This window comes from Platalea leucorodia (assembly GCF_965183815.1).
Source record: "Platalea leucorodia genome assembly, chromosome: 5".
NCBI classification, from domain to species: Eukaryota; Metazoa; Chordata; class Aves; order Pelecaniformes; family Threskiornithidae; genus Platalea; species Platalea leucorodia.
This window is the reverse complement of record NC_138827.1, coordinates 100,473,966-100,488,254: the sequence shown is the minus strand read 5'-3', so window position 1 is coordinate 100,488,254 and position 14,289 is coordinate 100,473,966. Positions and strand designations below refer to the sequence as shown.

The window sequence follows — 14,289 nt, the reverse complement described above, 5'->3', positions numbered from 1 at the left end:
ACCACTGGCACACGCAGAGGAGGGCTGTGGATGTACCATGGTACAGTCAGAATGTTGCTGCACTGCAGTGACGGTTATGTATTGGAATTGGGAATGTTGGAATTTGCACAGGAGCCAGGACAGTATCCACAATCCTCCTGGATCCAGTGGGTCTGGAAAAGGCTTCTCTTCATTCGTTTGGGGTTGTATCAGTCCACAGAGTCTGAGCTGAGTGAATGGCACACTGAACCACGACACTTTTTCATATTACATAGTCAACAGTATCTCAGCTTGGGCCAACCGACCTTCCTAATAAAATTTGATGATGTGTTAATTGCCTGGCCTATTACTATGCTGTATTATGTGGTTTAGTTTCCCTTGCAAATCCTGTGGGTAAATATCATTCAGGCAAACTGTGAGATGGGCTAGTCTTCTCCGTGCTCACATTTAAACTTCCAAATAGATTGGAATTACTGAATGGGTCTGGTTCAGAATCAGTGGTAACCTTCTGCACTGAGTTTGCGCAAGTGGAAGATATTGAATATAGAGAAGAAACAAATACTACTTTCTTCAAGCAGAAGGCAAATTTCTTCCTAACTTAATAGTCTGCTTTCTTCCATATAGGTGGTGTATAAAGACGACTTAAATTGGCTGAAGGGACTTGGATGTTATGTCTGGGATACTCCACAAATCCTGCATGCTAAAAAATCGTATGACCTCCAGAGCCAAGTAAGCATGTTTTCCTCAAATAAGTAGATATTTACAAGATATTTTTTTCTTCCATTTATAATTCACTGGGACTGACACCTGTCCTAGTCCAGAGCAGAATGAATTCCTATTACATCAGAAATATTTTGTTCAAACTAATACACTCTTTTAGTTTCATCTGTGGAGACATGATCACTTTTGTTATTGAAGGAGCAGAAAACTTAGGAGAGTGGAAGGACAGCAAGGTTGTGGGTTTTAACAGTGAGAAGATAACACTTTGTCTTTCTGTATGCTACCCTGTCCACAAGATACCTCAATGAGATGTTTATGTTGGGAAAATAGTGTCTCTTGCCTTGCTGATTGTACAGTTAGCCTACTAGGTGCTATACACTGATGTGCAATTTTCATTATTCCTTAGTTCATACTGGCTATATATTAAGTATTTCTTTCCTATGGCCTGTCACTTTTAAAGTTGGTCTTAACTAGGCTATAATCCTGGGCTTCAGCTGTTCAGAAATGATTTTAAAGGAAGCTGGCAGGGAATTTCCTGGTCATTTTCAGCATTAATGTTTTGTTTGTTTTGTTTTGTTTCCTTAGATAAAATATACAGCTGCAGGAAAAGAGAATTTTCAGAACTTTGGTGTTGTTACTGACACACCTCTCTACGTGACTGCAGTGCAGAGTGGCGTAAACGCTAGCGATGTGAGTCTCCCCACTTTTTCTACTCAGGCTTTTCCCCATGCTCCTTCTGAGAATTGAAACAAGTTAACTAAATCTGTCTTGCATCTTACAGGTGAAATACAAGCAAGATTACCACAAAACTAAGGACAAGTATACAACTGTGACTGAAACAGTGGATTCTGAAAGAGTTCAAAATTTGAAACATCTCTTTAGCAATGTAAGTGTTTCTACACATTTTTTTCTCTTAAGGTGCTACAATGTGGGTTTTTTGTTTTATTGTCTTTGTTCACTCTGTTTGAAGATAAACATCTAAACATGGAGCTTATCAAAGCCAGTGACAGCCCTCTGCATTGCTTGAGTATGGGGAAGATGCTGTATTTCAGGCAGAGGGTGTATTTTCTAACTGTAGTTCCAGTCTTGTCAAAATACATGCATTAATAAATGGATTCCCTGAAGAAAATTGCACCTGAACAAAACTAAGACCTTGCATGAGAATGGACATGAATAGTTAGAAAGCATTTCTGTCACCCTTTATCTGCACTGTCAAGATTAAACTAGTCTACAGCCTCTTGATATTAAGTATAAAGAAAACAGAAGGGCTTTTGGTTTCTATTGGTTGTTGGTTGTTACCCAGGGGAAGAATTTTTCCACTCACAGAAACTTTCTATTTCCCCATAGAATCTCTACAAGCAAGCCTGGGAAAAAGTGAAAGCTACTGGCTATATACTGCCCTCCGATGCTGTATCCCTAGCACGTGCAAAAGAACTGAAGCATAATGCTAGTATTGTAAGTGAATAAAATACTTTCTTTTTTGTAATCAGATCATCAATTCTAGCAATGAAATCCTTCATGCCTTGCATATACTACAGATATAAAAAAGTTTTTTTTTAAAATTATCTTCCATTTTTAATTTAGATATAATATGTATCTGCAGATAATCAGTTTTCTGTGATAATTATTTGGATAACAGTTAGATAGTTCTTTGCTGCTTCTTTTCATAGAAAAAATGTCACATTTTATAGTAATGGAAACTGTTTATTGAAAATGTCTGGTTAGAGTTTTTTTTTTTTAATCTAAACTGCATAAGCATCCAGGTTAGAAAAACACCAAATGTCTTTAAATGATGCTTTACCAGTACAGAAGAACATAATCGTGTGCTTTACTGAACTGAGGCTTATGAGAGATCACTCTCTTCATGGATATCTTTAAATGAAAGAGCTGGAACAATAAATAAATAGCTTATTCTACATCTATTTATTTTTAAAGTCTTCTAGTCAGCTGTTGTTATTTTTACAAGATGATAGTTATGATGTGCTTTCTTTGCCATTTAAAATAAAATAGAAACCCAAGATCCTGCTTTAAAGGCTTTCTCTGCTTGTTGGGCTCAAGTAAATATTTTGCTTACTGATTAATTTTGTTACAACAATACAATTGTCTCATTGGAGTCAGTTATTTGTTGCCTTTCTTTGCATCTGCTTAGGTAAAATATCGAGAAGAATATGACAAGTTTAAAGCACTGTACACGCTACCCAGAGGTGTTGAGGATGATCCCAATACAGCAAGGTGCCTTAGAGTTGGAAAGCTTAATATTGATGTAAGTGTTGTTTTCTGATGTGTGTTTTCCTGATAAAACCATACTTATCTCAGAAGAGGCTACTCAAAGAATCCACATGCCTTCATTCAGATATCACGTTTCCACAGGCATTTGGCAGTGTTTGGTATTTGCTAAATTCTGTAATACACCTACAAATGTCTTTTCAAGCTTGTGACTCAACTGTTAAATTGCCTGCATGGCTAAACCTTTAGTGTAATATGTTTATGTATAAAATGGGGCACTGCAGAGTCTACCTCCTTTTAACACGTGAGTACAATGAAAATTTGACAAATCATATTTTATCACCCTTGTTAAGATTCTGCAAATTATTTTCAGAGCGGGCAAGATGTAAATTTTAGTCATAGCTGAAGTGATTGCTCTCCCACTAACATTCCATGAAAATATCAATAATGTTGCTTCAAATTTATCAACAGTTAATGCTTCAGACTATTTGTCAGCATTATTAATGTACTGCTTTAACTCTGCAGCGTCTGTACAAGGAAGTCTATGAAAAGAATAAAGCCAAAGTCCACATTATTCCGGACATGGTAGACATAATTTCTGCTAAGGATGCACAGAAGAAAATCAGTGAAATTGATTACCGCACACATCTCCACGAATGGATGTGTCTACCAGATCTTCAAATCAACGCCCATGTTCGAAAAGTAACTGATCAACTCAGTGACGTAAGTTCACAAATCGTGCTCGTGGCTCACTTTTTAAAAAGATTCTTGCATTTATGCTCTGTTAGAGGAAATGATTTAGCAAAAACTTAGTTGGAGCACTCTGAAATTGCCACTTGAATCCGTTGTATTATGCACTGCTAAACAGCATCTGTATCATGTTTTCGTAACACTTGGCAATAAGTGTGTAGTTGAGATGTGGCTTAGTATGCATAATTTCAGTGTTATCAGTGTAGGCATTGGGTCATAACATCACAGTTCTACCAGTTTAGCCATCCCTGTCTGTTAATTATCCTTTATTATTTGGTTGCATAAGGTGTGCAAACTTTGGAAGTTTGAGAAAATCCTAGTGGTGCAAGGCTTCTATGCACTTGCCTTGCATAGGTCAGCCCAGGGGTAGGCCAGCAATCTAGTAAATCATTGCCCAGTAGGATATTTTTTTTTAAAAATCATTACATTTTTTTATTTATTGGCCAAACAGAAGCAACAAAGAAAAATTATTTAAATTCCAAAAGGAATTTTTTTTTTATTTTCTTAAACCCAGAAAAAAGTCAAAACACTGGAAACCTTCCTTGCCATCATTTGACAGTTGTGTTTCAGACTGATTCAGCGATAAGGGATTAGATCCCAGTGGAAGTCTTACAGATTGCTTCTTTGCTCTGGTACCTTAGGTGGTATACAAGGATGATCTTAACTGGCTGAAAGGCATTGGCTGCTTTGTTTGGGACACTCCTGAAATTCTCCACGCCAAGCATGCCTACGATCTTCGCAGCGATGTGAGTGGATACACTGGTTTTGCTTCTTAGTTTTATTCACTCTGTTGTGTTAAAAGGATGGAGTAGCTTTATTCTACTCCTGATATAATCTGGAAAATGTTACATATCCTTCTTTACTGAAGTATTCATTAAATAACCATGTATGGTTATTTAAGCTTTGCTGCTCTAAAAGTGGATATTGTCAGGTTACATCCCACTCAGGAAAGCATTAAGCATATATTTAAATACTTGTCTTCTCAGAAAAGCACTTAAAGCAGTAATTCTTCATTCAGAACCGTTAAGTAAAGCAGAAATGAGGCAGAATTCATATTAAAAAAATATTTTGATCTTGATTTTATGATTTCTTTTTCTCCTCTCAAGATCTTATGACACATCCTTAGTTTGGGATTAAGCTATAAAAATGGGAGAATAACCATTTTGGTTTTTAAAAATGTATGTCCCTTCATAAGTTCTGTATCAGAAGTATGTTGGATATTTATGATATGGCACACATGCCATTTCTATGAATGAGTACTGACATTTCCTAATATTCCCTGATAAAACTTATCAGCTGTTCTTATCCAGTAAGGTGCCACGCTCATTTGTTCAGCCATAATTTCAGTACACTTTCTCTTTAAATGCTGGTTCACTAGTAGAATAGTTCAGTAATAAAATAAATAGTGAATATAGTAAATATAATAGTATAATAAATTCAGTTAACAATGACTAGTCTTACTAATTAGAGCTCTTGAATTTCTCTCTGCAGATTAAGTACAAATCTAAGGCAGAAAAAATGAAGAATGACTACACTGTGGTCATGGACACTCCTGTCTATGTCCAGAATGTCCTCAGTGGCTTGAATTCAAGTGAAGTAAGTGTATCACCTTTCACCCCCCAATTGTATATGCCACTACCTCACAAATTCTAGAAATGTGACTTTTAATACTTTTTTAATCATTTCATTTTAATCATTTAATCATTGCTGGTTATCTACAACTCATTGCCTATGCCTTTATTAAGGTATGAGAACAGAATCACTAAAATCATTAATTGCCTGAATCCAAAAATCTTTCATCCAATTTTTTAGGAGAAACTCCCGTATGCATGCAAACAATACATAATGTGAGAGAACATCACAATTATGACTCTCCTCTAATTACTTTTTCTTTTTCTCAGGCTGTCTATCGTAGTGAATATTTGCACAATGTTAAAGGCAAGATGATTCCTACTGATAAAACAGTAGATTTGGAGCGGGCATATCATGCGAACAAAATACAGAGTGAAGTAAGTATAAAACTTTTGGGTCCACAGAGTTTCTGATATTCAAATTTTTTAAAAGTTAACGTCTGCCTTGAGCTTTTCAGGTAAAGAAGCTAGATTTCACTGCTCTAAAACGAGTGGGAAAATATCCTCATTTAAGCTACGAGTACACGTTATAATGCAGACATGGGCGAAATCTTTTGCCAATCGCAATTAAGAGATCTCCTACGCAGCTAATGAATACGCTCAAATATTACACACCGTTATCACAAACTCTCTCTTCTCTCACAGAATTTGTATCGCTGGGCTGGTGTGCATGCTCTGCCTACTGGATACAGCCTTCCCACGGATACCCCTGGCTTTCAGCATGCTAAACATGTCCAATACATTGGCAGTGATGTAAGTAATGTACCAAGTCTTCCTACAACATGAGTTGCAAGGGAATATTTGGTGCCCATCCTGTACGAGCACACAACTGTTTGAGACACTTATTTCTCAGATACGAGATTGCTTGTCCAAGAGCAACAAGAATGGGGTAGTTCCATGTGGGTGCCTGAGCCAGGAACTGAGGGTGACCACGACATAGGCAGTGACCTCATCATCCAGGGTGAAGTCCCACTGTACCCAAAGGGGGTGGGCAGAGCAGGGAGCTGATAACAGGTTGTACCAACAGTCCCAGACAAGGTGAGGAACCAAGGCCAAGGTCTGTCCAGGGAGATCCAGTCAGGAGCTGTGGGAAAGAGAGCAGAGATTGGAGACAAGCTACCTACAACATAGGTCCAAGGTAAATCCAGGAGACAGGGCTACGGACAAGTTACCGACAACGTAGGACCAATGTCCATCCAGGAAATGAGGAGGGAGACAGGGACGAAGACAGATGCGCTTACCACATAGCTCAGGCAAGGCCTGACATGCCAGGTGTGCCTAGTCAGGGCAATTAAATCTTAGTGCACTCAAGCCCCAGCACTGACAATGTTTGCCTTAACAGAACTTAAATGTTACCAAACCCTGTAATTATCTGAAGCAATTACTATCAAAATATGAATTTCCTCAGGCAGATGAGAATACTGTATTAGATGCAAGAAAAATTTAAAATGTTGTTAATCTTGGGCCACATGACAACGGTAAAAATAATGATAATGTGTAGTCCATTTAACTCTGATATAGATACATTTCACTTGTTTATCTCTAGAAATATGGCTCTTTATACTGCATAAATTACTGTCAGAACTGCAGTGTAAGTAGAATCACAATAAACTTTAGTTTCTGTATGTTTTTGTTCCTTTTTCCACTTTATAGCTGAAATATAAAGAAGCCTATGAACACATGAAAGCTAAAGGCTATACTCTGGGACCTAAAGATGTTGGGTTTGAAAATGTGAAGAAAGTGAATCAAGTCATTAATGAGGTACAATAAATATATGTATTTGCTTTCAACTGTATTTGTAGGGCCCAAAATATGAATGATGAGAGTACCTTGACTGGGAAGGTTGTAGGATCCCTGTTCTTTGAGGCTTTTAAGAGCAGTTCAGACAAATATCCATCAACAATGGCAAGGGATCATTGATCCAGGCTTGGAATTGGGCTGTATGGCTTTTTAAGGTTCTTGATAACTGTAACTTTCTGTAATCTTGTAAAACTGTTACCATAATATAAAATCAATTGCAGTTTAATTTTATTAACCGATCTGCTGCTATTTGATGAAAGTTGCACAGAAATTTTTGTATCTGTATGACATTGGATCTCAATAGTTTTAGGTTTCATATATATGTATTCACTTCTTTGATCATTGGCTTTAATAGGACGAAAATTAAACACACATATTTACATGTTTGTAGGATTAGAGTCTCAGATTCTCCATGTAGTAGAGATGCTGCTATCAAAAACAATTGTGGGAAATCTTTGCCTGGTTAGAAAATAGTATGTTTGCTCCCTTTTCTCTGGTCGTTATGCAATCCCTAGCAAAAACACTGCCCTGAAAAGAGAAGTACTTACACCCTGCCAAACTGCTTGCCGTTTTACGTTTTTAACATGTAGAATGCTGTCTCCTTTGATACAGAGGTTGTATCGGGCAACATACCACAAGTACAAGGACAAGATTCATACCACTCCAGACACACCAGAAATCCGTCAAGTCAGAGCAACACAGGAAGCTGTCAGTGATGTATGTGTCTCTCTAACATAAAAACCAGAAGAGATTTAGGATATTCAGCATGACCAAACATGTGAAATGCTATTTTTCTTTGTCTTTCAGCTGATCTACAAGTCAGATTTCTTTAAGATGCAGGGACACTTGATTTCCTTGCCATACACTCCTCAGGTGTTGCACTGCCGCTATGTTGGGGACATCACAAGTGATGTAAGCAACTTCTGTTAAGATACCTGGTATTTGAATACAACAGGCCTAATACTTTTATACTGAATGAAGAATTTGGCCTCTGTCATTTGCATTCTATTCTGTAATAGATAAATGCTTTGTCACTATGCTAAGGGACTGATTAATGAAATTATCCCAAAAGTTAACTTTTGATTTTTCTTTTTCTAATTGCCTCATAGAATAAATACAAAGGGGATCTGAAGTGGTTGAAAGGCTTGGGTTGCTTCCTGTATGATACTCCCGATATGGTCCGTGCTCGTCAGCTGCGTAAGCTTTGGGTAAGATTTTTCTTCTGAGAACCATGTATAACAACAATTGATTTATTTACATGCATGCTATGTACTTCCAGGAAGTTAAGTACATGAAACTGAGTAAAGACTTATGACAGGATTTCTTGCCATGCAGCTAGTTAGTTGTTTCTGTTAGGTTAGACTGTAAAATTTTCTTTACTACCAAGAATAATAAAAGCTTCCTAAGTAATACTGCTTTTCTTTTTCCAGTCTAATTATATATACACTGATACCGCAAAGAAGATGTGGGCTAAATACAATGTGGTATTGGATACTCCTGGATACAGAGCAGTTCAGGAACTAAAAACACATTTAAGTGAAGTAAGTTCTATAGTATTTTTGCACGCCTTTGTTAGCTATAATTAAGCTCAGACTGTCTCACTGTTTTTTCTGAAATACATGAGATGTTACAATTGCAAAGCTGTGATTGTTCAGCTGCTAAATTAACATATGTAACAGAAGAAATAATTCATGGACCTGTCTTTTTCCAGCTGGTTTACAGAGCTGCGGGCAAGGAGCTAAAGACAAAATACACTTCCATCCTTGATACACCTGACTTCTTAAGAGCCAAGCAAGGACAAAAAATACAGAGCCAGGTGAAAAATTTGTACTGATAAAAAAAACCAATCAGGGGATCCCTCTTAATATACTCTTAAAGTACAGCAAAATCTTTCCAGGCCATTTCAAAACAGTGTAGAATTCCTAGAGAGGATGCTTAAAATGACTGTTGCTCATTTTTAAGTGGCTATGAATTTTCATGTTGACCATGTCTCTGTAATGGACATGTTCAGCTTTGTCCATCTGAAAGAGAGCACTGAACTCTGGTACCGTTCTGTTCAAATTCTCTGAAACTGACTTCATCAGAGGAATAAATATTTTTATCCATCTGCCTTTATTCATCATCATTTCTTTATTCATATAGTAGTTCATTATCTGAGTTATTAGCTACAAATTTTGGGAGGGGGGTTAAATTGGCAGAACAAAATGAAGATACTCACCAGAGAAAAACAGAACTTATGGATGCTTTTATCTAAAGCGAGGTCTGAATGTAGGGCAGAGAGTTCATTAATGTCACATGCATTTGACTTCTTGGTTTGTGAGCATGTTACAGAATATGAAGAGTACTGATAAAGAAAGATGAACTGAGATAGTATGGAAGAGGAAAGGGCACATTATTTTTTCCTGGGGTAAATTGTGTGGTTATGTATACATTGTGAATTTACAGACATTTTTCAGAAAGATAAAGTAAAACTTGCTTGAAATGTATATTTTTTTATTCTTTTCGTCTTGCTGCAGTACTTGTACGTGGAGCTTGCCACAAAAGAGAGACCCCATCATCATGCTGGTGGTCAAACTCCAGCCTTTACACATGCCAGGCGTGTCAAGGACATGGTCAGTGAGGTAAGATATTTGGGTTTTTTTGTTTGAGACCACTATGCTGAACTGTTTAGAAGTTTTGTTTCTAATTTTAGTGATAGTTTCAAGGCTCAAATCTGTTTACCCTTCATTTAGTTTTCTGTCTCTCATGCTTAAGTTCCACATTTCCTTTATAAGTTGTGGTAAAAGAGTACACTTTTAAAATACATTTTAGTATTTTCTAAGATACCTGTTTCTAAGTACTTGCTTGCAGAATCTGAGGTACACTGGCTGCAAGACCAGGAAGACCTAGAAAGAGCCGAACAGCTGAACTTGTTTCACAAAGTTTTGACAGAAGTGCTTTGCAAGAATGACTTTATGCACTCAGTGTAGCACCCCTGGGCATTAACGTAATACTAGATTAGCAAATGCTTCTAAGATTAAAGATATAACCTTTCCCTTTTGCTGTCTCTCTTAGAAAAAGTATAAAACTCAGTATGAGAAGATGAAGGACAAATACACGCCTGTCCCTGACACACCAGTCTTGATCAGAGCCAAGAGAGCATACCTGAACGCCAGTGATGTATGTAGTCCATGAACACTTTCACTGCTACTTTTTCTTGGTTTCTTTACGAAAAGACCAGAAAGTGGATCAATGGGGAACAAGCATGCAAAGCGTAGAGTATCTCAGTGTGCGTCATAAACTAGGTCACCCCATTTGCATGTACATTTCCATTTGATATTACGGAGATTATTAAGTTTTTACTTGATGTCACTGTAATGCTTTTTTTCATTTATTATAATTCATTTTCCATTGCGCTAAAGTGTGATCTGACAACAAAGAAAAAAATAGATTTAAACTAATGTGCTTACACATGAAATCTCCAAATAGTGCAGACTGGAGTGAAATGATTGATGCTGGAGCCAGGATAGAATACCTTTTATCAGATATTTTCATCTCAGTTTTGTGTTAGAAATAAACTGCATGTCACTGAGAATGTGCTCATTTTTTAATTTAGAAGTAGATTAGGGAAAAAAATTACCTGAGCTGCTGCACATAAGGTTATTAAGGTGAAATTGACTTTTCCTTCAAGCGTGGAATAGTGATCTGTGATTTAAGGCAATGGCTGAGAGTACTTTACTCATTCCTGAGATCTTTGCTATATATTTCAGACTGCACGTTGTATCCGGAAAGGATATGTGCTGGGCTGGTGTTTTGTTCTAGTGATTAGTCTTACTGCTCTCTCAAGAATTATTTTTAAATATCGCAGAGGAGCATCCCAGTTCTTTTGCACATCTGAATTTCTCCTCTCAGAAAGTCTTTTTCCAAAGACTGGAATGATCTTCGTGCTTTCTTCTAGATCAGGATGTGGAAGAAGGGATAAGCAGGTTTTTTATGCCAAAAGTGGCACTTTCACAGCTCTGGAGAGTAGTCCTGTGATACATGGATGTTTTTTCCTCAGTCTTCAGTCTGAAAGCGAATAGGATGAAATGTTGCTTTAGATATACCAACTCCTTCTCTCTCTAATTTTCTCCATAAGTCTCAGTCAAATTGCAATCGACTGTAGGCAATTGCAACTTCTTAAAATTCCTCAGGGCTTACATTAGGATGTTGGACAGCAACGTATCCCTGGATAGGTAGGGAGGTAGGAAATTAAACTAAAACAATTCCTGACAGATAAATATAATATATTCTTTTATATGTTATTTTTCTTACCAGTTGCGGTACAAAGAAACCTTTGAGAATACTAAGGGCAAATACCACACAGTGAAAGATGCTTTGGATATTGTCTATCATCGAAAGGTCACCGATGATATTAGCAGTGTACGTATACATTTTCATTCCTAATTAGTGTTTGTCATTTAATAACCTAGAATGTGCCACTTATGCTATCATTCTATTTAAGTGTGTCAAATAATTAGCAAAATATGATCAGCACTATTAATATTAACTTCTTTCCTTCTCTGGAACATTATACACCTGATTGCCTTTGGTGTTACAAAGGTGAATGCAAGTTAATCTCATTTCCACTGTTTTAGTTCTGATGTTTCAGAAAAAGGAATGTCTTGAAACTGCATGATCTAGAGTGTTCTAATCTCAAATTGTTTTACTTCATTCTTCAATTTTCTTTGTAGGTGAAATATAAGGAAAATTATATGAGCCAGTTAGGAATCTGGAGATCGATCCCAGACCGTCCGGAGCATTTCCATCATCGCGCAGTCACGGATGCTATTAGTGATGTGAGTTCAAATAGTTCCGGGATGTGAGAGCTGAAAGTTCTAAGTAGGTTTCCAAAAGGAAAACTAAGCCTTATTTCTCGAGAAAGGGAAGGCAGCTGAAATTTTTGAAGTGATTTACACTTTCAGCTGGCAGATCTGTGAAATGACAGAGCAAATCAGATAGCTAAAATTGCAGCCCGTCTCCTTTTGAAACTAACAGAACTGTCTTAATTCATTTAAGTTGCATTTGCTTAGATTTGTTTGTTAACCGTATAACAACCTTTAATTGTACATATCTGTACGTATGCAATAACCCCTTAATTGTACAAGAATAAATGTTTTTTAATTCACACAGGAACTCTAATAGCTAATTATAGATTAGGCATGTGAATAATCTGAGTCCATCAGAAAAGTATGAGTTACTGTAACTTATTTTATAATGGAATAATAATGGATGTAGCTCTGTTTGCTATGCCTCGTGTTGAGGTGCCATTTCAGCATTGATCAGCTACCACTTGGTGCGGCTTAAAACAGAATCCTTTTACTTCTTTTTCTAAAGATTAAATACAAGGAAGACTTATCATGGCTCAGAGGCACTGGCTGTTATGTATGGGATACTCCAAGTTTGGCTCTGGCAGAAAAGAATAAAGTGCTCTACAGTGGGGTAAGTAAAACAGTCTGTACTGTTGCTAAATGTTTTTTGACGTTTGCTTATATTGTAGATAAATTTTTCACAGGAGAATCCGATTTGGACCTAGACATTGATATGAATAACTCATGGTAGAACTTAATATATAGCATCTAAAATTTCAGTTCGTACTGTAAAAGAAAACAGAGGCAAAATGGTCTTTTACTTACCCCCTCTGTTCCTTGCAAAGCTATCGGGTCCCTAGTAATTTTTCTAGTGATTCTAAATCTAGCTTTAAAATGATGAAGATTTGAAATTTCCATTGTTTTCTTGCTGTGATAGTTCCATCTTGCAAACTACTACATTTACAACTATTTTTTGTTTGTAGATATGTTAAACGCACATATGCAATAATTCTACCATGGTTTTGCTTCAGATTCTTTCTAAAATCATATGTTTTCATTGCCTTACCCTTCTTTGGATTAACATTGGAATTTTTTTTGTGTTTGTTTTTTTTTTTTTTTTTTCTCCAGTGTAAGTACAAGGAGGTATTTGAGAAAACTAAGTCTCAGTTTAAGTATGTAGCTGACTCTCCAATTAACTTGCATTTTAAATATGCAACTCAGTTGACGGATGCGGTAAGTGTTAAAGATTTCTGTAGCATCTCATACTGAAGTAGTAAGTGTGTGTATTTTAAAACCAAGTTGAAGGTTGATCTTTCTTATGAAACTGTAAATAAATCAAAATATATTCAGGCTTAAAGATGTCTTAAGGTCAGACTAAATCATGAAAGACAAGGTTGTTCTTATTGTCTGTCTGAGTATTAGGACAGGGCAGGTTTTACAGTACCTGAAATCCTGAGCCCCGTTCCATTACTTTGTCATTGCAAAGAAACTTCTCCTTTGCTGACTGGTAAATAAATGCTAATTTAAATAATGCTGCTTGCTTAGTAACACTGATAGTTGATTGTCATGTGAAAAAGGTATAGAGAGAATCACAATTGCTTTCCTGAAACATTGAAAAAAAACTTCATCGGTGTTAGGAAGATAGCATTATGTCTGAAGTTACCATAGCTCTGTTTCATTTCAGATGTTTTGCCTTGAATTTTCCCACTCTGCTACTTACTTTTTCTTACTTTTCTCCTGTAGTGCTAAAGAAACAATAAACACAGCATAGTAGCAAAGGGGGCTAATGAATGCCCCTGGGTTTAAGATTAAAATCGCCAGTGGGGTTTTGAGGAGTAGTGCTGTACGCCCACAGGACAAAGCCCATTGAAAAGCACTGTGCTCCAGGTGAATTCTCATCAGCTTAGAGCTGGCGTACCACAGCAGACTCTGATGCTTTTCATTCAAGCAGCATATATTTAAATTCTTACATCTTGGTAGTTTATTCTTTTTCATCAGACATTATGTTAAATTGTTTACCTGTCAGTAAATTTATTACGGTATTGTCTGTTCTAGGTAAGAAAAACTGTTTCACAACAGATACCATTCCGGTACCGTTGCTATCATTTCACACTCAATTTGATAAGCAGTGAACCAGAATTTGTTACAGAAGATTGTTAGAATTCAGTCTTCTTATTGTTTGGTAGAGCAAATAAGGAAATATTTAATATGAGAAACATAAGTGAGTAAAATTTTAGCAACAGGGGCTCCATACATTGAAATGAACTTGCCTAAATGTCTTCTGTTATGTAAGTGATGTTTTTTTGCAATGAGGGATTATAGTTTTTGCTTACAAAATATCTGATGATAATATA

General features: G+C 36.6%; 1 protein-coding gene across 1 annotated transcript in view; it reads left to right on the top strand.

The window, feature by feature from the left end:
* NEB (nebulin) overlaps positions 1-14,289 on the top strand; it is a 127,087-nt gene that overhangs the window by 76,040 nt on the left and 36,758 nt on the right. Inside the window, exons 95-116 of the mRNA XM_082312871.1 lie at positions 604-708; positions 1,285-1,389; positions 1,481-1,585; positions 2,047-2,154; positions 2,849-2,962; positions 3,451-3,648; positions 4,317-4,421; positions 5,167-5,271; positions 5,577-5,684; positions 5,952-6,059; positions 6,960-7,067; positions 7,719-7,823; positions 7,914-8,018; positions 8,216-8,314; positions 8,537-8,647; positions 8,818-8,922; positions 9,623-9,727; positions 10,161-10,265; positions 11,403-11,507; positions 11,819-11,923; positions 12,462-12,566; positions 13,064-13,168. Coding sequence (XP_082168997.1) covers positions 604-708; positions 1,285-1,389; positions 1,481-1,585; positions 2,047-2,154; positions 2,849-2,962; positions 3,451-3,648; positions 4,317-4,421; positions 5,167-5,271; positions 5,577-5,684; positions 5,952-6,059; positions 6,960-7,067; positions 7,719-7,823; positions 7,914-8,018; positions 8,216-8,314; positions 8,537-8,647; positions 8,818-8,922; positions 9,623-9,727; positions 10,161-10,265; positions 11,403-11,507; positions 11,819-11,923; positions 12,462-12,566; positions 13,064-13,168 — 2,424 coding nt within the window. The remainder of the gene's footprint in view (positions 1-603; positions 709-1,284; positions 1,390-1,480; positions 1,586-2,046; positions 2,155-2,848; positions 2,963-3,450; positions 3,649-4,316; positions 4,422-5,166; positions 5,272-5,576; positions 5,685-5,951; positions 6,060-6,959; positions 7,068-7,718; positions 7,824-7,913; positions 8,019-8,215; positions 8,315-8,536; positions 8,648-8,817; positions 8,923-9,622; positions 9,728-10,160; positions 10,266-11,402; positions 11,508-11,818; positions 11,924-12,461; positions 12,567-13,063; positions 13,169-14,289) is intronic.